The 27,862-nt window shown below is 40.6% G+C and overlaps 1 protein-coding gene across 1 annotated transcript; it reads left to right on the top strand.

Annotated features, from left to right (window-relative positions):
• Positions 1 to 519: 519 nt before the first annotated feature.
• Positions 520 to 27,862, top strand: NOX1 (NADPH oxidase 1). Its single transcript, XM_055338728.1, has 13 exons — positions 520 to 656; positions 5,933 to 6,028; positions 10,780 to 10,890; positions 11,127 to 11,211; positions 11,554 to 11,705; positions 11,809 to 11,990; positions 12,077 to 12,209; positions 21,210 to 21,302; positions 22,234 to 22,469; positions 22,671 to 22,833; positions 23,239 to 23,385; positions 23,568 to 23,692; positions 26,727 to 27,862. Exons 1-13 carry the CDS (start codon positions 612 to 614, stop codon positions 26,851 to 26,853), a joined length of 1,695 nt encoding a protein of 564 aa, XP_055194703.1. The 5' UTR covers positions 520 to 611; the 3' UTR covers positions 26,854 to 27,862.

The following is a 27,862-nucleotide window of genomic DNA, read 5'->3' as shown; positions in this document are numbered from 1 at the left end:
GCTCCTAAATTTTCTCTTATTTATTTAGCCATTTTTTTCACTTGTCCTGCCAGCCAGTCTAGCTCTCTGCAGAGCCAGATTATCCTCCAGGGGAACACATATGGTGACGTTTCTGAGCTAGCTGGTCTGAGGTCCAAATCCAGTGTGCAGATGTGGCAGCTTTTCTTAAAGCTTAACAGGCTTGCTTCCTGCTCTGCTTCTCCTGAGGTCATCTGTTTGTAGCCCCAGCCTTTAGTGACAAGCTTTAGCAACTGTCTTATCAGGAAAGCAATGCCTCATACTAGGTCATGTTGATAAGATGATGAGAGAGAATATTCTCACTCAAGAAGACTGCTATTTCCTGAAGGGATAAAACCCCACTAGGGAAAACCCCTGTGGTTCTCATAAGTAGGGCTGGTCTACTGAAGCCGATAACATGTTCCGTCCAGAGGAGGAAGGCAGAATGCACTTATTTCATTCCTTGAAGATTTCTGGGTAATTGTGCATCTTTCCTATCTTAAAGACTCACATACTCTGAGCTAGACAGAGGTGCTAACCTTGAAGAACCTCTCTAGAATCCAGGTTGCTGAATCTTCCTGCTGCCTAGAGAGACTCTAAACCACCTCCAGACCATGGGCAACTGGGTAGTTAACCACTGGTTCTCAGTTTTGTTTCTGGTAAGTAATGTTTCACTATTTTTTTGTTTCATTATCTATCTTTTCTAAAGATTTTATTTATTTATTCATGAAAGACACACAGAAAGAGGCAGAGACAAGGGCAGAAGGAGAAGCAGGCTCCATGCAGGGAGTCCGATGCGGGACTCTATCCCAGGACCCTGGGATCACAACACAAGCCGAAGGCAGATGCTCACCCACTGAGCCACCTACATGCCCAATGTTTCACTATCTATTAATCACCCTTAATAGAGTAAGGAGAGATTATTTTTGTTAATATTTCTAAAGTTATTCGAAAAGGAAATATTCTATGCCAGTATTGGGCCCATTAAGGCCAGTTTTATCAGTTAAAAAGCCCAGCTCTAAGATTACACATGTATGTTTTCTAAAATCTTCTGTGTATGATATATGTCACCATTTTAGAAAAGGGAAAAAATCCAACTCGAGAAATTGGTTGGTAAAGAAACAAATTATATAAACCGCAAGTATTTGGAATTTCAATGTTTTCATTTTCTGTCTTTTTTCTCTTCCATCTCACTTCTAACTACTGCCATGCACATTCATTTCTCTTCATCCTTTCTGTACTACCACTGTACTTCTCTCATCTTTATTGAGATTTCATAAAGTCATTGAATGTTTGAGATAGAACTAACCTTGGAGATCATGGCCCAGTGCTGTCCATTATAGAAATGTGATGTGAGCTACATATGTAAATATAAATTTTTCTAGTACCTACATTAGATTATATTAATGTCTAGTAATATATTTGGTTTAACCCAATATATCAACAATGTTATCCTTTTAACAGATAATCAATATCAAACATATTAATGAGGGCTCAATCAGTTAAGCGTCTGCCTTTGGCTCAGGTCCTGATCCCAGGGTGCTAGGATCAAGCCCTGCATTGGGCTTTCTCCTCAGCGGGGAGTCTGCTTCTCCCTCTCCCTCTGCCCGCCACTCCACCTACTAGTGCTCTCTCTCTCCCTCTCTCTCTCTCTCTCTCTCTGTCAAATAAATAAATAAATACATCTAAGAAATATTAACATGTTGGGGGTGGGCAGTGCTCTTTTTCTAAAACTAATGTGCCTTATATGTTCAGGTATGCACTTTGCAGTAATTCACTGTGTATTTGGGTGTGATATGGTTTACTTTTCTGCCATATTTGTAATTTTATGTATTCCATACCCTTTGTGGGAATTCATGTATTATAGCAAAATACAAGGGAAATGGAACTATTTGCAGTGTCGTATGGGAAATCTTTTAATAAGTATATGTAAATAAAATAAAAAATGTGTCCCCATATTCTCTCCCAAAGCAATAGCAAGACATATTTTGTTAGATATTTAATTTTTAATGTTTTCTATAATTTACAAACATATAGCTTCCCATAATTATTTTCTTAACCATGATAGTACAATTTTCCTAATAAGTTTTATCTTAAAATGCTGAATGTCCTGACCTTTTATAGAGGTATTTATTTATTTATTTATTTTTAAAAGATTTTATTCACTTATTAATGAGAGACACACACACACACAGAGGCAGAGACACAGGCAGAGGGAGAAGCACGCTCCATGCAGGGAGCCCTATGTGGGACTCGACCCCGGGGACTCCAGGATCATGTGCTGAGCGAAGGCAGATGCTTAGCCGCTGAGCCACCCAGGCATTCCTTTATAGAGGTTTTTAATTTGTTTTAAATGCTTTTAAATTATGCTTCACATAGATTTTCCAATAAACTTTCCAGTCAAAAAATATTTTTAAAAAAGGAAATAATAATGAGATCGTTTAATGTATTTTTTTACTAAGTTTTTGAAACCCTCTATATATTTTATACTTACAGCATATCTAAATTAGGACTAGCCACATTTCAAGTGATCACATGTGGGTAGTGGCTATGGCATTGCATAGTGCAGATACAAACCAGTTCCTTTATTTTTTACAAGGGAAAATAAGACCCATATGTTACATAGTGAATTGATTGCAGAGCCATCACTCAAATCCAGGTTCCCAGTGTTCTTTACCATACCATATATGCACAATCCCCTTCTACACACACACACACACACACACACACACACACACACACACACACCTATCCCCACTCTCGTTCATCCATGTCTGAGCCATCCCTGAACTTGGAACACCCTGTGTTCTTTCTCACTTTCCTAGATCTTCATGTCATCACACCTTCTGGGGTTATCTCTTTTCTTCAGTTGTTTCCTTTGAGTCCCCAAGGACTGCCCAGGTATTCAAGGGAGAAAAGTGTAAAGAGCAATCATATTCCCCTGGAGGGTTGTTTGTTTTGCATTTAACAAAAGGCCAAGTACTTATTTTGGTATGTTACCCTATGCTTTATATTTTCAATGCTCAATGTTGTGTATTTAATTCCTTTTGCACTAGTTTAGGAGACAGGGAACGGATTAGTTTCACTTCAGCTGTTAATTGAGTGATCTTGATCAAATTATTTATGTTCTCTACACTTCACATCACCTACGCGTATGTGTGTTGGGGGGAGGAGGTAAATTAAATAACTAGACTAGATACAAGTATAAGCCTGTGTCTAGTTATAAAATCCTCTGCATTTTGTACCCTTCTCTTGGTTTTTCTCATAGAGTTCATCACCCATTATGGCGACTCACATTTAACTCTGTAGCTTTGAATTTCCACCCCCTACCAATCTTGCTGGCAGGCTCAGACTTCTTACTATCTCTGACATATACTCCTATGCACGCTTTATTTTTTAAAATATTTTATTTATTCATGAGAAACAGAGAGAGAGAGAGAGAGAGAGAGAGAGGCAGAGACACAGGCAGAGGGAGAAGCAGGCTCCACGCAGGGAGCCCGACGTGGGACTTGAATCCAGGTCTCCAGGATCACGCCCTGGGCTGAAGGCAACGCTAAACCACTGAGCCACCCAGGCTGCCCCCTATGCACTCTTTTAAAAAGATTTTATTTATTTATTTGAGAGAGGGTGAGTGAGAGAGAGCATGAGCAGGAGGAGGGACAAAGGAAGAAGGAGGAGCAGACTCCTCATGCGGGGCTCCATCCCAGCATCCCGGGATCACGACCCGAGCCAAAAGCAAATGCTTAACTGATAGAGCCACCTAGGCACCCCACACTATTTTTTTAAAGGATGTATTTATTTATTTATTTATTTATTTATTTATTTATTTATTTGAGAGAGAAAGCATGTGTGCTGGAGAGTGCGCAGGGTGTCAGGGCAGAGGGAGAGGGAGAGAGAAACTCTAGCAGACTCCCCGCTGAGCGGGAAGCCCCTCTCATGGCTTGATCTTACCAGATCTTACCACTCCGAGATCATGACCTGAGCCAAAACCAAGAGTTGGGCACTTAACCGCCACCCGGGCTCCCCCTATGCACTATTTTTTAAAAGCAAAGAGAGATTATTCCAAAAAACATTCCAACTCCTCCTTTTGCCTGGGCTTCCACTTCACTTTCCACCCGTGATGGAAGGAAATGAGAGTGAGGGTGGGAAATGCAATTCCTTACTTCCAGATGTCACTGTATTCACCTTGCCTACAGTTGGTGATGGTCTGCCATGGGGGCAAAGAACTCTCGGAGCCTGAAATATTTCGGCTTTCTCTAAAAAAACTCAGTCTTCTGAACTCTTGAGGTGTCTGTGGCTTTCACCTCTCCTATTAGGATCAAAGGATCTCTGAAAGACACTCAACTCTGGAAATAGTGTCTGAGCAAAGAATGCAGGAAGAAATTGGTTAGTAAAGCCAACCTGGTAATGACACAAGTCTATAATTAGAATTTATTGAGCTCCCAGTATGCACCAACCATGGTTAATCACTCCACATGCATCATTTCACATAAGCCCACAGCATTGCTATGAGTTAGATATCGTTATTATCCTCACTGTATAGAAGAAACTAAGGCTCAGAGAAATTAAATCACATGTCTGTCTGAGATTACAGAGCTAGAAAGCAGTGAAGCTAGAACTTTAGCCCAAGGAGTTTGACTCCAGTATCACTTTAAATCATTATGCTATGCTACTGGAGGTGTGTGAGTGGTCCAGATCTAGGGAATCTGAATGGGCCCTGTCCTAGGCTAAAGGCCCTCTACTTGTGGGGTTAAGATGGTTCTGATCCATCCTGGGGCCAACAATATATATTAGGGGCATCCTAGTGACCTACAGTCCTGCTCAGTTACACACTAGCACCTCGTGGCACCTGGGTGGTTTAGTCTGCCATTGGCTCAGGTCATGATCTCAGGGCCTGGGATCCAGCCTGAGTTGGGGCTCCCTGCTCTTCAGGGAGTCTGCTTCTCCCTCTCCCTCTGCCTGCTGCTCCCCCTGCTTGTGCTCACAGACACTCTCTCTTTCTAATAAACAAATAGACTCTTAAAACAACAACAAACTGGAGCCTCAAAGCTTGAGCTAGAGCCACATTAGTTGGTCTCCAAGGCAATGGGGCAGTAGGTTCCAAATTCCCCCTTTGCCAATGCAGAGACAGAGCTTGGGATAGACAAAAGCAGACTTAAGAGCTCAACTGAGTCCAGAGCAATGATAGGTTAATTTGAAAGGAGACTCACAATCTAAAAACAAGAAAATGTGTGTCAGGGCGTAATTAAAGAGGCAGGCCCATCTGGAACGGTTTAGTCCTTTTCAGATGGGTATTGTTACAGATGTTAAATTTATTCCTTGTTTCTTTAGAAATCCATTTATTCACTTATTGCTATCTTTTAGCCACAATAGTTCAAATGCTCCCAGACCAGAGTTGGCAAATCTTTTCTGTAAAGGGCTAGGTAGTACATATTTTAGGCTTTGGAGGCCATATAGTTTCTGTCACAGCTACTCAATGCTTCCATTGAATTACGAAGGCAGCCATAAACAATATAAAAATAAGAAGGTATGGTTAAGTTCCAATACCACTGTATTTATGGATTCTGAAATTAGGATTTTATGTAATTTTCATGTCATGAAATATTATTCTTCTTTTGATTTTTCCAACCATTTAAACATGTGAAAACAAAAAAATGAAAACCATTCCTAATTTGTAGGCTGTATAAAGCAAGTGGTGAGCTGGATTTGGCCCACAGGCCTTGATTTGCTGACTGTGATTGCTAGGGTCTAATGCATTTCTTAAGTGTTAACTCTTTCTGAAAATAAGTTAGATGCTAGATGGATTGTATTCATTTAAAATGAAAACAGATAGATACAAAATAGCCAAAATGGTGACACTATTTCCTATCCCTTACCTATTCATTTCCATACCCAAATTCTTCTTGATTCTTTGCTTGTTTTTTTCTTCCTCTAGGCTACTTGGTTGGGGCTGAATGTTTTCCTGTTTGTACATGCCTTCCTGTCATATGAGAAAGCTGATAAGTACTACTATACCAGAGAAATCCTGGGGGTGAGTATCACAGTTGTGGTGATATGGAGAACCTCTGTTGTTTTTGTTTTTGTTTGTTATTTGCAACCTTGGCTCCTTTGAGACCCAATGCCCTGATTTCCTCTAGGGCTGGGGTTCCCAGAAAAAGAAAATACAGGATGCCCAGTTAAATTTTTTTAAAGACTTTATTTGAGAGAGTGAGTGAGTGAGTGAAAGAGAGAGAGCATGAGTGGGGAGGGGGGTGCAGAGAGGAACAGAGGGAGAGAGAGAAGTAGACTCCCCACAAAGTAGGGAGCCTGACGTGGGGCTCAATCCCGGGACTCTAGGATCATGACCTGAGCTGAAGGCAGACTGAGACACCCAGGCACCCGTCCCCCCCCAGTTAAATTTTATTTCCAGAAAAATAAATCATTTTTTGGTATATTTTCAATATTGCACGGGACATAGATATGCTAAAAAATTATTTGATTTTTAAAATCTGAAGTTCAAATTTATCTGGACATCCAGTATTTTTGTTCACTGAATCTGACAGCCCTATCTAGGGTGTACTCCCCAGACCCAATAATAAAAACACACAATAAAGAAAATTATTAAGCAGTCATTTTCTTTTCTTTTTTTAAAAAAGATTTTATTTGCCAGAGAGAGAATGAGCAGGGGGAGTGGGAGAGGGAGAAGCAGGCTCCCCATGCTGAGCAGGGAGCCCTATGTGGAGCTTGATCCCAGGACCATGGGTCCACGTTCTGAGCTGAAGGCAGACACCCAACTGACTGAGCCATCCAGGCACCCCTAAGCAGTCATTTTCAAATGACCCAAGTACTCCTATAGAGTGTGAGGGGAAAGCTAACTTTGCAGTTAAGCTAACAGTGCCCCTGCCCCTACTTCAACCAAAGCAGCCTTTACCTGTCTTATGGACTCTTGCTTATGATTTCCAGAAAGGGTTTGGTTTAAAGCAAGTAAACAACTTGAAAACCACTGCTGTAGACTGCTCTCACAGAATAATACCTCTCTATCAAACAAGAGGGAGATTTAGGGGGTCTGTGGGGTGAGTGGCACTGCAGAACTCAAGGGCTGAAGAAAAGCAGGGGTCAGGTGAAGATAACAGGATGGAAAAGGCTGTAGAAGAGATAGATAAAGAACAGAAGAGGGAGGGTGGGGGGAGGTGGATAGGGGACATTGGTGATGACCAGGAAGAAGCATGGAGGTGAAAATGATCATCTCACAGGCTCATCAATCTGGACACTATCCAACTAGAAAAGCAAAACTGACTGTTAACTCTAGTGAGTTTTTCAGTAACAGGTAAGGGATTTGGTTAAATCACTTTCACCTTGACTAGATCATTGGATTTCCACAAAGACCCATCCAGTGTACATGTTTAAAGACAGCTTGTCCTTTTAAAAAAATCCTTTTCTCTCTAAAATCAAAAGATCCAAAAAAATAAAATCAAATCAAAAGATCCATGTTGAGATCACAACTAATTTGAATGTTCTGTTCATGGCTTATTTCACCCTGCTGTTTTCCATTTTAAATGTTGGTCCTTGATCCCTCTTTGGAAACTATAACTCCAAAGGAAGTGTTAATTTATTTTTAAAAAGCTTTTTAGTAAGAGAATGATGCAATAAATGTGACTAGTTATTAAGAGCTTAATTTATTTATGACCAAAAAAGTCAGCAGCAGAAAAATGAATCATGCTGATATCCTGTGGACATCTTGTTCATTTCATTTTTTAAAAAAAAATCCTCTCTATTAAAAAATTAATTATAAATAATGCTTTCAGTGACATCAAATGATACAGAAGTGTATAACTAAAATGTGAAAATTGCCCTCCCATCCCATTCCCCAGAGATAACCACTGTTAATAATTTTGGCAGGGGGGCACCTGGGTGGCTCAGTGGTTGAGCATCTGCCTTTGGCTCAGATTGTGATCCCAGGGTCCTGGGATTGAGTCCCATATCAGGATCCCCACAGGGAGCCTGCTTGTCCCTCTGCCTATGTCTCTGCCTCTCTCTGTGTGTCTCTCATAAATAAATAAATAAATAAATAAATAAATAAATAAATAAATCTTAAAAAAATAATTCTGGGGTGTGTGTCTCTTTAGATGCTCTGGCATAAGCTCACAAATGTATCAGACATACAGGTTTTGTTTTGAGGTAGGTACTATTTTTATTCACTTTTATATTTCCTGTATGCAGTAAAATTTGCTCTTTTTTTTGGTGTATCATTCTATGAGTTTGGATAGACACATACAGTAGCAAAGAGTTTTTTGTTTTAATTGAAAAAGGAATCACATCATAGATATTGGCTGGAAGTTGCTTCTTATATTTCAGATATCTTTCCATGTGACTATGTAACTAGTGATATGCTGGAACTATTGCCAGCTTGCAATAGCCAATTATGTGCATCTCTTCCCACCCCTATATTTAATGGTGTTCAATGACATCCAATTGGTATCTTGAAATCTGCCGAGGTGGGAGTCTTTACATCATGTAAATTGACAAATGCTGGAAATCAAGACTTCCCCTCTTCCCTGAAAGCTGGTTGTTAAACATTTACCACTCCTACTCCACTGCATATATAGCTTTCATCCTTTTAAGCACCTAACAGTCCATGGCATTGATGGGCCATAATTTGTTTAATCATTTGTAGTTATTTCTTAAATTTGTGCTTCCTCTAGGAAAATACAGAGAGTTATTTGATTCACCATGAAGCAGAGCAAATAAATAATAGAAGAAGCAATTTAAATTCATAGTCAGCGAGACATTAATGACAGCAGCAGTTGAATTTGAACATCAGGTAGGGTTGATATTGAAAAGTGCACATAAATTGGGATATTTCAATGTGCTGCAATGGGGAAAAAAGATGTCTTCTAAAAAGAATTTATCCCCATAGAGATAGCCCCTACAGAATATGGAACTGTGAAATTGTAGTCCTATCTCTTCCATTCACTTGCCGATTTTAGCTTTAAGAAACCTCTGTGTCTCAAGTCAGCACGCTGTGCACACCAGTGTGGAAATGCAGGATTTTTGAGATGAGCAGAGAAAATTTACTCAGAAATGGAACAGAATGTCTCTTTCAAAAACAGTCGGAGCGTGACTCAGCAGAGGGAGAAAATACAGGTCATATGGAAGAGCCAGAAATGGAAAACAGTAGGGCAGCTTCTGTTCGCTACACTGCTTAACACTGTGAGCCATTAGGGATGTTAGGCAGATTTCGACTTGGCTTGATGTCACATTGCCCTGGGTTTAGGTGTCATATGGAAAAATAATTTTCGTGCTGGAGAGATTTTTAGAAACAGGGAGGAAAAGAAGAAGAAAAGGAGAGTTGGGGGTGGGGGGAAGGAGAGATTGTGAACTCTAACCCATGTTCTTCCTTTCTTCGAGTTGCTGATTGGCACACAGGTAAGTCTGGCCAATCAGCTAAAGTGAGACACAAATTGTCTGACTGCTGCCACCACTTCTGCTGCTGATGTGAGATTGTTGCCCTCTGTAACTTGCAGTCCCAAGTACATGGAGCTGACTCAGAGACCAGTTGCACAAGTAGAGAAGCTGGATTTGACTACCATGGGATTGAGCATTGTTCTGTCCAGCCTATACCTAATCAAGCCTGTTTTGGCACTAGATACTTCTTTGAAGCACTCATTCTTTGTGTCCTTTTCTGGCAGCTTCTACTGCTGGGTCAGATTGATCTTGATGTATGCTGTCTGGCCACCCAAGGAAACCAGTTTGAAATTCTGTTCTCAGAAGTTCTCTTTTCTCAGATCTTTACCTAAGTTTAAAATGTTTGCTCTGAGGGGTTCATTAGTCTTGCCTAAGCTGTATTCATTTATTAAAGACATTTTAAAAATATTTTATTTATTTATTTATTCACAAGAGACATGGAGAGACAGGCAGAGACATAGGCAGAGAAGCAGGGTCCCTGTGGGGAGCCTGATGCTGGACTCGATCCCAGTATCCTAGGATCATGCCCTGAGCCAAAGACATGCTCAACCACTGAGCCACCCAGGTGTCCCTATTAAAGACATCTCAAATATAAATGGTTAAATTTTTTATTGTTCATTTGGATGATTATGACATGCCTATAATTGCAACATTAGAAAATACAGAAGAGGGAATAGTCACCATCTGTAATTATACCTCTAAATATCTAAGCTTTATTTAAAATGCAAATAAGAACATATATAATCTTCAAGATTGTTTTACAAATGACAAACAATAAAATAATAAATGGGTGTATTTTTTAAGGATTTTATTTATTTGAGAGGGACACAGCAAGAGAGAGAACATGAGCAGGGGGAAGGGGCAGAAGGAGAGGGAGAAACTGACTCCTCAATGAGCAGGGAGCCCGACTCGGGGCTTGATCCCAAGATCCTGGGATCATGACCTGAGCCGAAGGCAGATGCTTGACCAACTGAGCCATTCAGGTGCTCCAACAATTGAGTGTATTAAGCAAAGATACTTGTTGCAAAGTATCCATCATGGGATGTATTTGTTAACGTGAAATTATTAAATCCTGTTCTTTTTCGTATTGTTAGATGTATAGTCAAATATTTCCAAGCCACTTGTCATGAGAATTTCTCAATTTGCTATTAAGTTCAGCAAATCTTTTGTCATTTTGCAAAGCAGAGAGCCTGGACCAAGTGTGCTGGCTACTGAAAAAAGGGTGAGGAAGATGCCACCCTGCCCATCTCCAGGTCTCAGACAAGTGGACTGGGCTGTGCTCACCTACTAGATGATGAGATGAAGCAGCCTGATGGTCTCTTCTCTCATCTCTTCTAGTCAACATTGGCCTGGGCCCGAGCCTCTGCTCGCTGCCTGAATTTTAACAGCATGCTGATACTGCTTCCTGTGTGTCGAAATCTACTGTCCTTCCTGAGGGGTACCTGCTCTGTGAGTCCCAACTACTCCTAGGTCAACTTTCACATTAAAGACAAGAGACCCTGAACTCCTCCACAGTAGGATAACCCGATACTTTCAAACCCTTAGGAATGGAAGTCAGGGGTCTCCTTTGGTAGCCAAGGGGGTAGGCAAGCGTGGGTGGGTATTGGTATGCTTTGTTTAGGACATGTTACTGAATTTTATAATCTGCCCAGAGACACGTGACCTTGATCACTTTCCATTTGTAGTTTTGCAGGCGCACCCTGAGAAAGCAACTGGATCACAACCTCACCTTCCACAAACTGGTAGCATATATGATCTGCCTACACACAGGTGACTGAGGCAAACCACAAAACCGCAAGCTTGTGGGCATTCAGAGTGTAGTTTCATTCATCTCTGCATTTAGACATTCAAACAGTATGTATTGAACACCTGGCACTATTTGTCAGGCACTATTGTAGGCCTATTTTCGTAGAACTTACATTTGATTATTTGGGGGAACAGAATGAGAATAGGAAAGATCTTGGTTCTCACTGTAATCAAGATTTATCGGGCACCTTCGGTGGACTCAGAATTCTGCTAGGCATTATACATAGAATTCTCCTTTGCTACTGGGGACATGCTACAATGATGCTTCTGAGACACCTTTCAATTCCTCTTCATCTTTCCATTTAGCTATTCACATCATTGCACACCTGTTTAACTTTGAACAGTATAGCAGAAGCCGACAGGCCACAGATGGATCCCTTGCTTCCATTCTCTCCACCCTGTCTCATCAAGGGAAAGAGGAAGATTCTTGGCTAAATCCTATGCAGTCCCCCAACATGGTGAGTTGACTCAATGGCGAAGCATCTGGGATCTGGCCATGAGTAGGAAGGGCATGATATGATTGGCACACATTGTGTCAGGCTGAAATTTCTCATTTCATAGACAGTGGAGTACGTGACATTTACCAGCATTGCTGGTCTCACTGGAGTGATCATCACGATAGCTTTGGTTCTCATGGTGACTTCAGCTATGGAGTTTATCCGGAGGAGTTATTTTGAGGTCTTCTGGTATACACACCATATTTTTATCATCTACTTCATTGGCTTAGGGATTCACGGCATTGGGTAAGGTCCTCAAACACTCATTCTCATGCTGCAGCCCTGACCTTGCATAATTCTTTGTCCAAACTGTCCTTCTTTGTTTGTTTCAGTGGAATTGTCCGGGGTCAGACCGAAGAGAGCCTGAATGAGAGTCACCCTCACAGGTGTGCAGAATCTTTCAAGCAGTGGGATGATCATGACTCCCATTGCAAGCATCCCCGATTTGAAGGGCTCCCCGCTGAGGTAAGAACCCCACAGACAAGGATAAACTTTTGTTAGAAGTTGTTATTGTTGTTATTATTACTCTTATTATTGTTACTGTGCTGAGTCCTGTGGAGGATATTGCTACAAGTCTCCTACCATCAAGGAACTCCAGTGTCACTGACTAGGGAATTACCATTAGCAGGAGATCCTGTAGAGGAAGGACTGATGGTTATTGCATGTTGTGAGACCCTCTTCAAAGGTGATAATGATATCTCCCATTATTATAGTGTCTACCATGGGACAGGTTTTCTGTGTAATATGGATTATCTCATTTATACGTAGCAATAATCTAAGAGGTAGGTTTTTTTTTTGTCTCCATTGTGAGACAATAGGACTAAGATTCAAAGCGATTAAATTGTCAAGCTGTCACAGTAAGTAACTAGTGGAACTGAAAATCAAGCTCAGGCTTTGCAGATTCCAAAGACTGTGCTCTTGACTACTGTACTACTGTACCAAAGCTTAGCTCTGAAATCCAGTCACTTTTCTTGAGGGGAAGAAAAGCATTCTTTTGAGCAGTCCGAGTGGCTCAGTGGTTTGGCGCCGCTGTCAGCCCAGGGCCTGCCTGATCCTGGGGACCTGAGATCGAGTCCCATGTCGGGTTCCCTGCATGGAGCCTGCTTCTCCCTCTGCCTGTGCACTGCCTCTGTGTGTGTGTGTGTGTCTCATGAATAAATAAATAAAATCTTTTTTAAAAAAAAGCATTCTCCCCCCCAGCTTTATTGAAGTACAATTGACAAAATTGTATATATTTTAAGTGTACAATGTGGTGAGTGACACATGCATGCCTTGTGAAATGATCACCATGAGATTAATTAACACATCCATCACCTCACATGGTTACCATTTTGCATGTGTGGTGAGAATACTTAAGATCTACTCTTTTAGCAAATTTCAGGTATGCTATAGTATTATCATCTGCAGTCACCATGCTTTACATTAGATCTTCAGAGCTTATTCATCTTATGACTGAAGGCACATACATTTTGACCAGCATTTTTCCATCACTCCCCCACCTCCAGTCTTAGGCTCTGGTTACCCACCTTTCTAGTCTGTTTCTATATGAGTTCAACTTTTTTTTTTTAAGATTTATTTATTTATTTATTTATTTATTTATTTATTTATTTATTTATGATAGACAGAGAGAGAGAGAGAGAGAGAGAGAGAGGGGCAGAGACACAGGAGGAGGGAGAAGCAGGCTCCTTGCTGGGAGCCCGACAGGGACTCGATCCCGGGACTCCAGGATCGCGCCCTGGGCCAAAGGCAGGCGCCAAACTGCTGAGCCACCCAGGGATCCCAGTTCGACTTTTTTTTTTTTAAAGCATTCTCGAAATCAGCTTTCTTTGGTGTTATAAGAACATGCTTGGAAATTATTATTAAATAGTGGACAGTCAAGAAACTGGGTTCCAGGGAACTTAAGGTGTGCCTTGGGATGATTATTATGGATATCATGATTTACCTTTGCGTGCTCGTAAAATATGTTAGGTTGGAGGTATAAATGGAAAGGGAAGGTTGACTTGTGGTGTCTCAAAGTGCTCTGAGGGTGATTAGTCTTAAATCAGTTGCAGAATTAAGAGCTATAGCTTGATCCTCATCTAAAATGAGAACAATATCTTTAAAAATCCCCTAAAGTTGGCATTTCAAATCAGTTGGGAAAAAAATATATATCATTAAATATTTTTTTTAGGATAATAGGTTATACACCCAGGAAGAAAAGCTGAATCTTGATTCCACACTTTACACTAAAATATGAATCTAGATTGCATGGATCAAGGATTTAAGTGTTAAAGAAAGGAAAAAAATCATAAAAGCCTCATAACACCACATGAGAAATTTTTTTCTAATATTGGAGGAGTAACAAAAATATTTCCTTAATAAGATTTAAAAAGACCTTAAAGCCAGAAAAGAAAGTAAAATAAATTTGAATAAATATATATTAAAATTTATTATATATAAATTTTTAGTTTTTATTTACATTTCAGTTAGTTAACATACAGTGTAATACTAGCTTCAGGTGTGCAATTTAGTGATTCAATGCTTCCATACAACACTCGGTGCTCATCACAAGTGCACTCCTTAATCCCTATCACCTATGTCACTCATCCTCCTCACCCAGCTCCCCTCTGATAACCATCAGTTTGTTCTCTGTAGTTAAGTCTGTTTCTTGGTTTTTGCCTCTCTCTCTTTTCCCTATGCTCATTTGTTTTGTTTTTTAAATTTTACATATGAATAAAAACATATGGTATTTGTGTTTTTCAGACTGACTTATTTCCCTCAGTGTAATGCTCCCTTGCTCCATCCACGTCTTGCAAAAGGCAAGATTTCATTCTTTTTTATGGCTGAGTAATATTCCATTATACTACCTCTTCTTTATCCATTCAACAGTCGATGGACATTTGGGCTTTTTCCTTAATTTGGCTATTGTGGATAATGCTGCTATAAACATTGGGATGCATGTATTCCTTTGAATTAGTATTTCTGTATCCTTTGAATAAATACCTAATAGTGTAATTGCTGGATCATAGGGTAGTTCTATTTTTGACTTTTTGAGGACCCTCCATACTGCTTTCCAGAGTGGCTGTACCAGTTTGCATCCCCACCAACAGTGTAAGCGGGCTCCCCTTCCTCTGCATCCATGCCAACACCTGTTATTTCTTGTATTGTTAATTTTAGCCATTTTAACTGGTCTAAGGGGATATCTCATTGTAGGGTTTTTTTTCCTGACTTGGAATATTCAGGATCTTCTGTATTTAGTAAATTTCCAGATCACTGTAGATCTGTCTCCACCCTCCTTAGTAAAACTCTGTCCATGGCTTGTTTCAGGATCAGTTTCAGTATTGAATCGGACTTTCCCAATGGTTTCTATTTGGCTGTTTATTCTTCTTTTCTCAGATTTCTATTGGATCATGTTATCATCAATGTCCATTGTCACCACTTTCTCCAGTCCACTGTCTCTCCCTTCTAGTCCCTCATATAATGTTGCATTGACCCTTGTTGATGGATTTAGTCCAACACTTCACAGCTCTTGCCAATTCACTATGATTTCTGTTTATTCAGCTTCCACTTCCACATTTTCTTCGACTCTCCTTTAGATTCTTCTCAATCTTTTCTCATTCTTATAACAAGTAGAATAATTTTGCTCATGAAAGGTCTGGAATTCTGGATATTTCATGCACTGGAATAGCTGTTGGCTTCTGTGCTGCGTGGTGAGGATATTCTGAATGCACTCGCATTCCACATATACTGGCTATACCTGGCAGTCTGAGGCCACAGCTCTTCCTGTAGCTGCCACCATCATCTCCGAATTCTGTTTCTAAACCTCACTAACAGCTCCAGAGAAGTGAGAGATAGGTGCTGCAGACATCACCCTGGGTCCTGGTCCCCACCTTAGGCCATGCGGTTCCCCTTACCATGGCCACACGACACAGCCAGAAGCTGGCGGAAGCTGGCTGCTTCCGACCTCTCCTCATTGTAGTTTTGATTTGCAGTTCCCTGATGAGGAGTGATGTTGAGCATCTTTTCATGTGTCTGTTAGACATCTGTGTGTCTTCTTTAGAAAAATATCTATTCATGTCTTCTGCCCATTTTTTGACTGGATTGTTTGGTTTTTGGGTGTTGAGTTTGGTGAGTTATTAATATACTTTGGATACTAACCCTTCATCAGATATGTCATTTGCAAATATCTTTTCCCATTCTGAAGGTTGCCTTTTAGTTTTGATGATTGTTTCCTTTGCTGTGCAGAAGTGTTTTATTTTGATGTAGTCCCATTAGTTTATTTTTACTTTTATTTCCCTTACCTCAGAAGACATACCGAGAGAAATGTTGCTATAGCTGATGTCAGAGAAATTACTGCCTGTGCTCTATTCTAGGATTTGTATGGTTCCTTTTAGGTCTTTAATCCATTTTTTTAGTTTATTTCTGTGGACAGTATAAGAAAGTGGTCTAGATTCATTCTTTTCCATGTTATTGTCCAGTTTTTCCCAACACCATTTGTTGAAGATACTTTTTCCATTGGATATTCTTTATTCCCTGGTTGAAAATTAATTGATGATACAGTTGTGGGTTTATTTCTGGGTTTTAAAATTCTGTTCCATTGATCTACGTGTCTATTTTTCTGCCAGTACCATACTGTTTTGATTACTACAGCTTTGTAATACAACTTGAAGTCTGGAATTGTGATACCTCCAATTTTGTTTTTCTTTATCAAAATTGCTTTGGGTATTCAGGATCTTCTCTGGTTCCATGTAAATTTTAGGATTGTTTGTTCAAGTTCTGTGAAAAATGCTGTTGGTATTTTGATTAGGGCATTAAATCTGTAGATTTCTATGGGGAATATGCACATTTTAACAGTATTTGTCTTCCAATCCATGAGCATGGAATGTCTTTCCATTTCTTTGTGTTGTCTTCAATTTCTTTCATCAGTGCTTTATGGTTTTCAGAGTACAGGTCATTCACTTCTTTGGTTAACTTTATTCTTAAGTATTTTATTATTTTTGGTGTAATAGTAAGTGATGTTTCTTTCTTTTTTATAAAGACTTTATTTATTCATGAGAGGCCCAGAGAGAGAGAGAGAGAGAGAGAGAGAGAGAGAGAGAGAGAGAGGCAGAGACACAGGCAGAGGGAGAAGCAGGCTCCATGCAAGGAGCCCGATGTGGGACTCGATCCTGGGACTCCAGAATCACACCTTGAGCCAAAGGCAGAAGCTTAGCAGCTGAGCCACACAGGCATCCCTGATGTTTCTTTATTATCTTTCTGCTGCTTCATTGAAACATTTTAAAAGATTATTTATTTATTTATTCATGAGAGACACAGAGAGAGAGAAAAAGAGAGGCAGAGACACAGGCAGAGAAAGAAGTGAGCCCCATGCAGGGAGCCTGATATGGATGAAAGATCTAAATGTGAGACAAGAATCCATCAAAATCCTAGAGGAGAACACAGGCAGCACCTTTTTTGAACTTGGCCACAGCAACTTCTTGCAAGATACATCTATGAAGGCAAGGGAAACAAAAGCAAAAATGAGCTATTGGGACTTAAACAAGATAAAAAGCTTCTGCACAGCAAAAGAGACAGTCAACAAAACTAAAAGGCAACCTACAGAATGGGAGAAGATATTTGCAAATGACCTATCAGATAAAGGGCTAGCATCCAAGATCTATAAAGAACTTATTAAATTCAATAGCAAAGAAAAACAATCCAATCATGAAATGGGCAGAAGACATGAACAGAAATTTCACAGAGGAAGACATAGACATGGCCAACAAGCACATTTGAAAATGTTTTGCATCACTTGCCATCAGGGAAATACAAATCAAAACCACCATGAGATACCACCTCACACCAGTGAGAATGGGGAAAATTAACAAGGCAGGAAACCACAAATGTTGGAGAGGATGTGGAGAAAGGGGAACCCTCCTGCACTGTTGGTGGGAATGTGAACTGGTGCAGCCCCTCTGGAAACTGTGTGGAGGTTCCTCAAAGAGTTAAAAATAGATCTGCCCTACAACCCAGCAATTGCCCTGCTGGGGATTTACCCCAAAGATACCAATGCAGTGAAATGGCAGGGCACCTGCACCCCGATGTTTATAGCAGCCATGTCCACAATAGCCAAACTGTGGAAGGAGCCCCAGTGTCCATCGAAAGATGAATGGACAAAGAAGATGGGCCCGGGTGGCTCAGGGGGTGAGCGCCACCTTTGGCCCAGGGCCTGATCCTGGAGACCTGGGATCAAGTCCCATGTCAGGCTTCCTGCATGGAGCCTGCTTCTCCCTCTGCCTTTGTCTTTGCCTCTCTCTCTCATTAATAAATAAATAAAATCTTAAAAAAAAGATGTGGTCTATGTATACAATGGAATATTACTCAGCCATTAGAAATGACAAATACCCACCATTTGCTTCAACATGGATGGAAGTGGAGGGTATTATGCTGAGTGAAGTAAGTCAATCGGAGAAGGACAAACATTATATGGTCTCATTCATTAGGGGAATATAAAAAATAGTGAAAGGGAATAAAGGGGAAAGGAGAGAAAATGAGTGGGAAATATCAGAAAGGGAGACAGAACATGAGAGAGACTCCTAACTCTGGGAAATGAACAAGGGGTAGTGGAAGGGGAGGTGGGCAGGGTGACGGGGTGACTGGGTGATGGGCACTAAGGGGGGCACTTGATGGGATGAGCACTGGGTGATATGCCTATATGTTGGCAAATCAAACTCCAATAAAAATACCAAAAAAAGATTATTTATTTATTTATTTATTCAAGAGAGAGAGAGAGAGAGAGAGGGAGAGAGAGAGACAGGTGTAAAGAGAAGCAAACCCCATGCAAGGAGCCCGATGTGGGACTCAGTTCCCAGGTCTCCAGGATCACGCCCTGAGCCAAAGGCGGTGCTAAACCGCTGAGCCACCCAGGCTGCCCCGAGACATTTGTTTTTTAAAAAGCTCTATGGTATACCATTTTTGTCAATTTTTTTACATGATCATTTTTAATGACCTTGATGGCTTTATGCAAAGTGAAATAAGTCAGACCGAAAAAGACAAATACTGTATGATTGCACTATATGTGGAATCTTACTTTAATGAATGTAGCTCATAGCAACAGAAAACCGATTGGTGGTTTCCAGAGGCAGGGGGTGGGAGAGTGGGCAAAATGGGTGAAGGTGGTCAAAAGGTACAAACTTCCAGTTATAAGATAAATAAGTCATGGGTATGTTGTGTATAGCATGGTTACTATAGTTAATAATACTATATTGTATATTTGAAATTTGCTGAGAGTAGATATTAAAAGTTCTCAGCACAAGAAAAAAATTTTTGCAATGATGTATGGTGACAGATATTAGCTATACTTATTGTGATCATTTTGCAACATATACAAATGTTGAATCATTATGGTGTGCACCTGAAACTAATATAATGATATATGTCAATTATATCTCAATACAGAAAAATAAATAAAAATAAAAATTAAAAAAGACAGTTGGGTATTGGCAAAAAAAATCTGTGTAGTTTATCATTTTTGTCATTTTTTCTTAGTAAATGATATGGCCATTCCTATATTGTATACTTTGGGCATGCCTTAATTATATCTTCATGGTCTATTTACTAGAAGTGAAATTTCTGGGTCAAACAGAAGGAATGCTTTCAAGGCTGTTGGGATGTATTGTCAAATTGCTCTCTGGGAAGATGCTACTAATTTGTCCCTCTATTGGCTGCACATATGAGTGTGCCCATCTCTCTGCATCCCAGTTAATGGTGGGCATTATTGTTTAATGTTGTTTTCTAATCTGAGAGGTTAAAATGCTATTTTGGTTTAATATTAGTTTCTCTTATTACTTCTGAGGTCAAAAGTTTTTACCACATTGTTATTGGCCATTCATATGTGTATGTGTGTGTATATATCATTAAATATATATATCATATATCATTAAAAACATATATATATATATATATGTATGTTTTTATCTGAAGACATGGGGAATTTTTCCCAAATAAGGAGTAGCATCAAATTGTATAATTCTCACTGTCAAGTTCACCTGCCCCATCTCTGCCCCTTTCCTCCCTGGAGATACCCAAGAAGTTGTTTGCCTGAAATGGCATTGAAGACCTCATTCTATACAGCTCCGATGTGTCACACTGAAGCAATTGTGCAAAAAAGGACATGACTTAGCATTGCTAGGAAATACATTTTTAGTAGCTCCTGTGCATATGGAAGCAATCTGCTACCTTTGAGAGGATCTCAGGATAGAAATGCTGCTTTAAAAAATGTAGAAAAGATAAAAAGTGTATTACTATGTTAGGTGTTTTGAGCACCTGAGAAAAGAAGTGATGTATAAATAAATGCCAAGTCTTATAGATTGTTACCAATAGTATCAGCCACTCACACTTTCCCTTCTTTGTTAGTTTGTTTTGTTTTTAATCATCTGCTTCTATGTCATGTCTATCTTCTCTGTTGGTTTTTCAGATTGGACAAATTGTCCTGGAAGACTGTCTTGGAGTCTTAAAATTGAAATGTATATATAATTTAAGAATTAAGAATAATATGGGATCCCTGGGTGGTGCAGTGGTTTAGCGCCTGCCTTTGGCTCAGGGCGCGATCCTGGAGACCCGGGATCGAATCCCACGTCAGGCTCCCGGTGCATGGAGCCTGCTTCTGTCTCTGCCTCTCTCTCTCTCTCTCTCTATCATAAATAAAAAAAAGAATTAAGAATAATATGCATTATATGTATAATTACCACATATTTTATTTCTGTACTTTTGCTTCCTGGTAAGACTTGTAAAACTTCAGGAAATGATCTGCTTTATGAGTAACAGATTAGCAAACAAAACCATTGTAATTTATTCCTTTCCATTTCCATCCTCAAGATTTGGTGAAATTAGTGGCTTAATGATGATACATATCAGAGAACTTGATTATTATTAGTAGTATTAATATTAGTATTTTAAAAAAGATTTTATTTTTATTCATCACACACACACACACACACACACACAGAGGCAGAGACACAGGCAGAGGGAGAAGCAAGCTCCATGCAGGGAGCCCAACATGGGACTTGATCTGGGGTCTCCAGGATCACACCCTGGGCTGAAGGCAGCGCTAAACTGCTGAGCCCCTCGGGCTGCCCTCGATAAATATTATTGAATGAAGAAACGAACTGCAACACATATGAATCCTCAATAAGAGATTAACATGTAACCTCATTCTTTTTTTTAATAAATTAATTTTTATTGGTGTTCAATTTACCAACATACAGAATAACACCCAGTGCTCATCCCGTCAAGTGTCCCCCTCCGTGCCCATCACCCATTCACCCCCACCCCCCGCCCTCCTCCCCTTCCACCACCCCTAGTTCATTTCCCAGAGTTAGGAGTCTTTATGTTCTGTCTCCCTTTCTGATATTTCCCACACATTTCTTCTCCCTTCCCTTATATTCCCCTTCACTATTATTCATATTCCCCAAATGAATGAGAACATACTTTATTCTTTCTTTGCAGTCTTGGAAGTGGATCCTTGCACCAGGCGTTCTTTGTATTCTTGAAAGGATTCTCCGATTTTACCGCTCGCAGCAGAAGGTTGTGATTACCAAGGTAAAGAATATGCTCTTTCTGGGGTGCCTGGCTGGCTCAGTGGGAGGAGCGTGTGACTCTTGATCTTGGGGTCATGAGTTCAAGTCTCAAAAGGGGTGTAGGAATTACTTTTAAAAACTTTATTTTTTTAAAAAAGGTTTTATTTATTCATTTGAGATAGAGCAAGCGAGAGAGCAGGAGCTGGGGAGCAGAGGGAGAGGGAGAATCAAGCTCCCTGCTGAGCAGGCAGCCCAACGTGGAGCTCAGTGCCAGGACTCCAAGATCATTACCCAAGCTGAAGATGACACTCACTTGATTGAGCCACCCAAGCATCCCTTAAAAAAAAACTTTAAAAAAGAATATGTACTTGGGGCACCTGAGTGGTACAGTCAGTTAATTGTCCAACTCCTGGTTTTGGCTGAGGTCCTTATCTCAGGGTTTTGGGATGGAGCCCTAAGTCAGGCTCCATGCTCAGTACAGAGTCTGCTTGGGACTCTCTGCTCCACCCCCACCCCTGGCTAAAATAAATAAATAAATCTTTTTAAAAAAGTTTAAAAAAAGAGAACATACAGTTTCATCTAGCTGTGATAAGAGTTCTTTTCTTCCTGCTTATAGGACTAGATTGCCATGTTGTCGCCCTGAAGGGAACAAAAAAGAATCAGGGGCAACATACTTTAGTTCCTCCAGTGCTGGAAAGAACTTTGGGGGGAGAGAGTTTGGCAGAAATCATCAGCATGGTTCTTTGTCAGAGGCTGTAAACAGGTGGCCTGGGTGAGCCCACAGACATGCTTTGGTTGGCCCCCACACTGATGGTTCAGAGAGTTGAATTGGTTGCTAACAGCTTCTGCCCCCTTTAGAAAGGACTTCTGCTCACAGTTCACCACCATCGCCAGCAACCCCCCACCCCTGCCACTTGAATTTGCCTCCTTTGGCCTCTGTGCTTCGTTCATAGGTTGTTATGCACCCATCCAAAGTTTTGGAATTGCAGATGAACAAGCGTGGCTTCAGCATGGAAGTGGGACAGTATATTTTTGTTAATTGCCCCTCAGTCTCTTACTTGGAGTGGCATCCCTTTACTCTGACCTCGGCTCCAGAGGAAGATTTCTTCTCCATTCATATCAGGGCAGTGGGGGACTGGACAGAAAAGCTCATAAGGGCTTTTGAGCAGCAGTGTTCACCAATTCCCAGGTAGGTCCCTGAGAGCAGCAGAGACCCAGAGGCTTCTGCAAGAGGTGATTCATTGTTGAACCTTATGTCTGGTGCAATAGAATATGATTAAAATAAACAGGCACTAAAGGAGCCATGGGAACAGCTATGTCCTGGGAGAATGTTTGAGGTTGGGGGTGGAGGTGAGACTTCACTTGCCTATTGTCTTCTGTCTGTTGCCAGGATTGAGGTGGATGGTCCCTTTGGCACTGTCAGTGAAGATGTTTTCCAGTATGAAGTGGTTGTGTTGGTCGGAGCAGGAATTGGGGTCACCCCCTTTGCTTCCATCTTAAAATCTATCTGGTACAAATTTAGGCATGCAGATCACAACCTTAAAACACAAACGGTAAGTCCCTTATGCTACTTTTAATCTGGTCTGGGCCTGAAAGATCCATTGCTTTTGTGACTTTAAGCTCTTTACAACTGATAAAAGAGTAACCATCCCTGGAGCTATGAGAGTGAGTGATCACTACTCTCTGCCAAGGCATCCATTTCTACAGATTCATCATAAGAATGGGGCCTTCATTTTCAATTTGGAGTTTAAAATTACCTTGAACCAAAGGATGTTGGAAGTCTTTTTCCTTAAGGGAGGTTGTAAGAACTCTGGACATTCATGCCACTCTGTACATCTGATTTTTCAGGTCACCTGTAGACTTGACCAACAAATATAAAGTATATATAATAATTATGTCACCACAACATACAGCTTAAAGACACTTAATAAGGCTATGTTCTCTCTTGCTGATTCCAGATCTATTTCTACTGGATCTGCAGGGAGACAGGTGCCTTTGCCTGGTTCAATGACCTGCTGGCTTCTCTGGAACGTGAGATGGAGGAATTAGGCAAAGTGGATTTTCTAAACTACCGTCTCTTCCTCACCGGATGGGACAGCAATATTGTAAGTTCAAACAACACATTAATTCTGATGTTAGATGTGAGATGAATGTCAGACAAGGTCATGCATGCTGATTGGAAATAGTTATTTCCAGTGCCCTCATCCTTATCCCAAGTTTAAAAGTGGCTGAAGGAAGAGTAGCTGTCAGGACCTGCTTTCTCTAACTTTTATTTCTTTGACTTCAGGCCAGTCATGCCACATTAAACTTTGACAAGGCCACTGACATCCTGACAGGTCTGAAACAGAAAACTTCCTTTGGGAGACCCATGTGGGACAATGAATTTTCTACAATAGCTAATGCCCACCCCAGGTAAGTGTATTCTCTTCTAGTTAGTTGAGTTTTCAGAGTTAAGGTTTAGGAAAGATATCGCAGCATCCTGGGAAAAAGATCTCTGGGGCAGAAACTATTTGCACCATTCTCGGATTCTTGCGTACAGCTGAAAAAAAATTCATCTGAGATTTAAGCCAAATAAGGGTGGTGACCTTGTAATGGATGAGTTGTTTCCTGTCTCTACAAGTCCCCATTCAAACAGTGAGGCAAGGAGACTCAGTTCCCATTAGCATTACCAAATAAAATGGAAAATTGGAAAAATTCAAATGTATCATTTCTGGCTTCAGTAATTCCTACTGCAAGTAAGAAAGGTTTGGAGTATATTGTCTAGTTAACTGATGACCTGAACTCAGTCTTTCAGAAGAGCTTTGAGACATGCTTGAGCGTATAGGAAAACCTGGTGCCACGAAACCAGCCATTCCAATGGGAAGGAGATTAAGGTGATCATTAGATAAGTTCCTGGGACAAGTTGGCAGCTGAAGATCAATTCAATTCCACAAACATTGGTTACCTTCTATAAGCTCAGCATTCACTATTCTAGAAGGTTTGGAGGTTGAAAGAGAAATAGGATATGGTTCTTGCCCTCAAGGAGCACACATTTTAGTAAGTGATGCATACAATCAATTCAAAACAGAATGATGCACTCCATGAAACAGATACATAGACATGGAGGGAAGGAAAGTCTTTGTCCACATGGGGTGATCAGGGCAGGTTCATGAAGGCAGTGGTGAGAACACTCAGTCACTTAGATTCAGATGATTCTGGGTGCTAATGCTAGTTCTGACACTCCATTTCTGAGACCATGAGCTAGAAAGTCCTCTGATTTTCTGAGTTCTTATCTATAAAATGGGAATTATATTAGTAAATGCCTTCTCTCCTCACTTGAAAAATGGTTATAAACAGTTAAGCAATACATATATGAAAAATGCTCTGGAAACAGTAAAGCAGGGGACACCTGGATGGCTCAGTGTTTGAGCATTTGCCTTTGGCTCAGGTCATGATCCCAGAGTCCTGGGAATGAGTCCTGCATCAGGGAGCCTGCCTCTCCCTCTGCCTATGTCTCTGCCTCTCTCTATCTTTCTTTCATGAATAAATAAATAAATAAAATCTTAAAAAAACAGTAAAGCAGCATTTGAACAAAAGAGATTATGCTAATTATTGTGTTGAGCTGACCATAGTGAAGGAGTGGCAATAAGAGTTGGTAAGGAAGGGGAGAAATTGTAGGAGAGTTCCTCCACATTGCTTGTGAGAATGTGAAATGGTGCAGCATTTTGGAAGAACTCTGACATTTCCTCAAAATGATAAACATGGAGTTACCATGTGACCCAGCAATTTCATTCCTAAGTATGTACCCAGGGGGGTTGAAAACAGCCTTTGCTATCTACCCAAAACCTTGAACATGAATGCATATAGAATAGCCAAAAAGTAGAAATAAGCATCCATCAGCAAATGAAGGGATAAACAACATATAGTATATCCATACAGTGGGATATTATCCTGTTATTAAAAAGTAATGAGGGGGATCCCTGGGTGGCTCAGTGGTTTAGCGCCTGCCTTTAGCTCACTGCGTGATCCTGGAGTCCCGGGATCGAGTCCCGCGTCGGGCTCCCGGCATGGAGCCTGCTTCTCCCTCCTCCTGTCTCTCTCTCTCTCTCTCTCTCTCTCTCTCTCTCTCATGAATAAATAAATAAATCTTTAAAAAAAAGGAATGAAGTACTGACACGTGCTATGGATAAACCTTGAAAGTAGCACGTTAAGTACAAGAACCAGATGCAAAGGGCCACACATTACATGATTCCATTTATATGAAATGTTCACAATAGGCAAATCTAGAGAGAAAAAGGAGATTTGATTGTTTAGGGCTGGGAGGAGGTGGTTGGGAGGACATGGGGAGTGATTGCTAATGTGTATGGGGTTTCTTTTGGGGATGATGAAAATGTCCTCAGATTAGGTAGGGGTGATGGGTGCACAACTTTGTGGCTATTAACTGTAGCAGTGCCCAGGTGGCTCAGCAGGTTTAGGGCCTGACTCTTGATTTCGGCTCAGGTCATGATCTCAGGGTCCAGAGATTGAGCCCCAAGTCAGGCTCCACACTGAGCATGGAGCCTGCTTAAGATTCTCTTTCCCTCCCTCCATCCCTCCCTGCCTGCACTCTCTCTAAAAAAAGCACTAAGTGCACACTTTAAAAAGATGAATGTTGTGACACATGAATTCTTTCTCAAGTCAAAAAGGGGAGAGGAAGGTATGAGAGAGGGAAGGTGAGGGTGAGAGTGCAGTTAGAAAGCTTATTCTTGGCAAGAAGGCTCATCACCTCCTCAGTGTGAGAATTTTGAAGTGGGGAAAGATGCACAATGGATGGCTAGCACATATTCACTTGCTATGTGCCAGGCGTTTTTCTAATTGCTTTACATATGCTTTTCATTTAAACCCCAAAGCATGGTCACCTGGGCGGCTCAATGGCTGAGTATCTAGATGCCTTTGGCTCAGGTCATGATCCCCTCGATCCTGGGATCGAGTCCTGCATTAGGCTCCCTGCAGGGAGCCTGCTTCTGCCTCTGCCTATGTCTCTGTCTCTCATGAACAAATAAATAAAACCTTAAAAAAATAAACCTCAAAACAACCCTGTGAGGTGGGTACTATTTTTATCCTCATCTTACATGGAATAAATCTGAGGTTAAAAGAAACTTGCCTGAAGTCACACCGCTGGGATAAGTGTCAGGGATGGTTATTTCAACCCAGATAGTGGGGCTCAAGGGTCTAGCACTTAAACCTCGACATTGCACCGTATCTTCTGAGTATCTGTTCTTGATGGAATAGGCAAGGCTTGCAGCTGAGGACAAGGCCTAAGAGCAGAATAGGTAAGGAAACTACCATGAAGAATGTGAGCGAGTCAACAGCTGAATATGCAAGGTCGCTGGGAACAGTAGAGGCCTAGCAGAGGCAGGTTCTCCATCCACACTAGCATAGAAGCTTTTGCTGTATTCTAGCCCTTACAATTGTTCTATTCCCGCAGGTCTGTGGTGGGAGTCTTCCTATGCGGTCCTCAGACTTTGGCAAAGAGCCTGAGCAAATGCTGTCGCCAATATTCCAGCCTGGATCCCAGAAAGGTTCAATTCTACTTCAACAAAGAAAATTTCTGAATTACAGGAACAAGGATGATCATCTGCATTTAGTCTCTCCTCTGAATCTCTAGCAACTTACTTGGTTTGATCGGGTTAGGACAGCCATTTAAGCTCTGACTCCCTGGCACCCTGTTTTTGACTGGATTCAACTTGGACATCACTGATTTTCATGAAGTCATGATAATTGCAAAGGTCATGGATCCTTTCTTAGGAAAAGAACTATAAATCCTTCTGGAATGCCATGACTTTAACAAGGCCTGATAGCAGAGGTGGTTGACAGTTACACAACTTGGCCCTGGGGGATATCGTTGATTCCAAGAGTTAGTATCTCCCAGCCTTTGGTCATATTTTCCCCTCCCTCTCACCTTCAAAGAAGATTTCTAAATAGGGTGATTTTTTAAAATAAAATATTTATTGAAGAATTAATGACAAAACATAATAAGCATAAATAATAAAACAATGAACATAAAATCACCAAGAACTCCATCCCTATATAACACTATGTACATTCTTACTGTTATTTTAAACACGTTCTTATCCAGTGTGAATAGCAATTTATGCCTTACTTATCCTTGCTTTTCCTTTGCTTAATGAATGAATCTTTGATTACTTAATCTAGGTTCTCCCATTTGGGAAAGAAAATCTTGGGAGCTATGCTAATTATAATGGAAATTATAACTGAAAGATATATTGTCATTAGCTTACATTGTTCTGTTGAAAATCATTGCAAAAACTTGAACTCCATCTTAAGATGACTTGGTCAACAGGGGCTCTTTATCGCCATTTTTTTTAAGGGGGGTTTATTAATGTTTAGTTTTTTAAAAAGGTAATTTACAATTTTGATACCATTTTTTGGGGCTCTTCCCTCTTTATTAAAGAATCATTCACCTAATGACATAAGCAACATGTCTTTTCTCCTATCAAAATGCTTTTTATTTCCCCATCCACCTGGCTCAGGGATGTTAGTAGTCACAGTGAGTCAGTAGAAGCAAAGACTGGGGCCCTTAAAAGAGAGGGGAGAAAACCC

The sequence above is a fragment of the Nyctereutes procyonoides genome, unplaced genomic scaffold, assembly GCF_905146905.1.
Source record: "Nyctereutes procyonoides isolate TBG_1078 unplaced genomic scaffold, NYPRO_anot_genome, whole genome shotgun sequence".
Lineage (NCBI taxonomy): Eukaryota > Metazoa > Chordata > Mammalia > Carnivora > Canidae > Nyctereutes > Nyctereutes procyonoides.
Note: the sequence above shows the minus strand (reverse complement) of the source record. Positions and strands in the feature narration are given on the sequence as shown.

Coding starts and splice junctions, on each gene's coding strand:
- NOX1 (XM_055338728.1), top strand. CDS start 612: ATGGGCAACTGGGTAGTTAACCACTGGTTCTCAGTTTTGTTTCTG. Junction 23,386..23,567: donor CCGGATGGGACAGCAATATT/GTAAGTTCAAAC, acceptor CTTTGACTTCAG/GCCAGTCATGCCACATTAAA. Junction 23,693..26,726: donor ATAGCTAATGCCCACCCCAG/GTAAGTGTATTC, acceptor CTATTCCCGCAG/GTCTGTGGTGGGAGTCTTCC.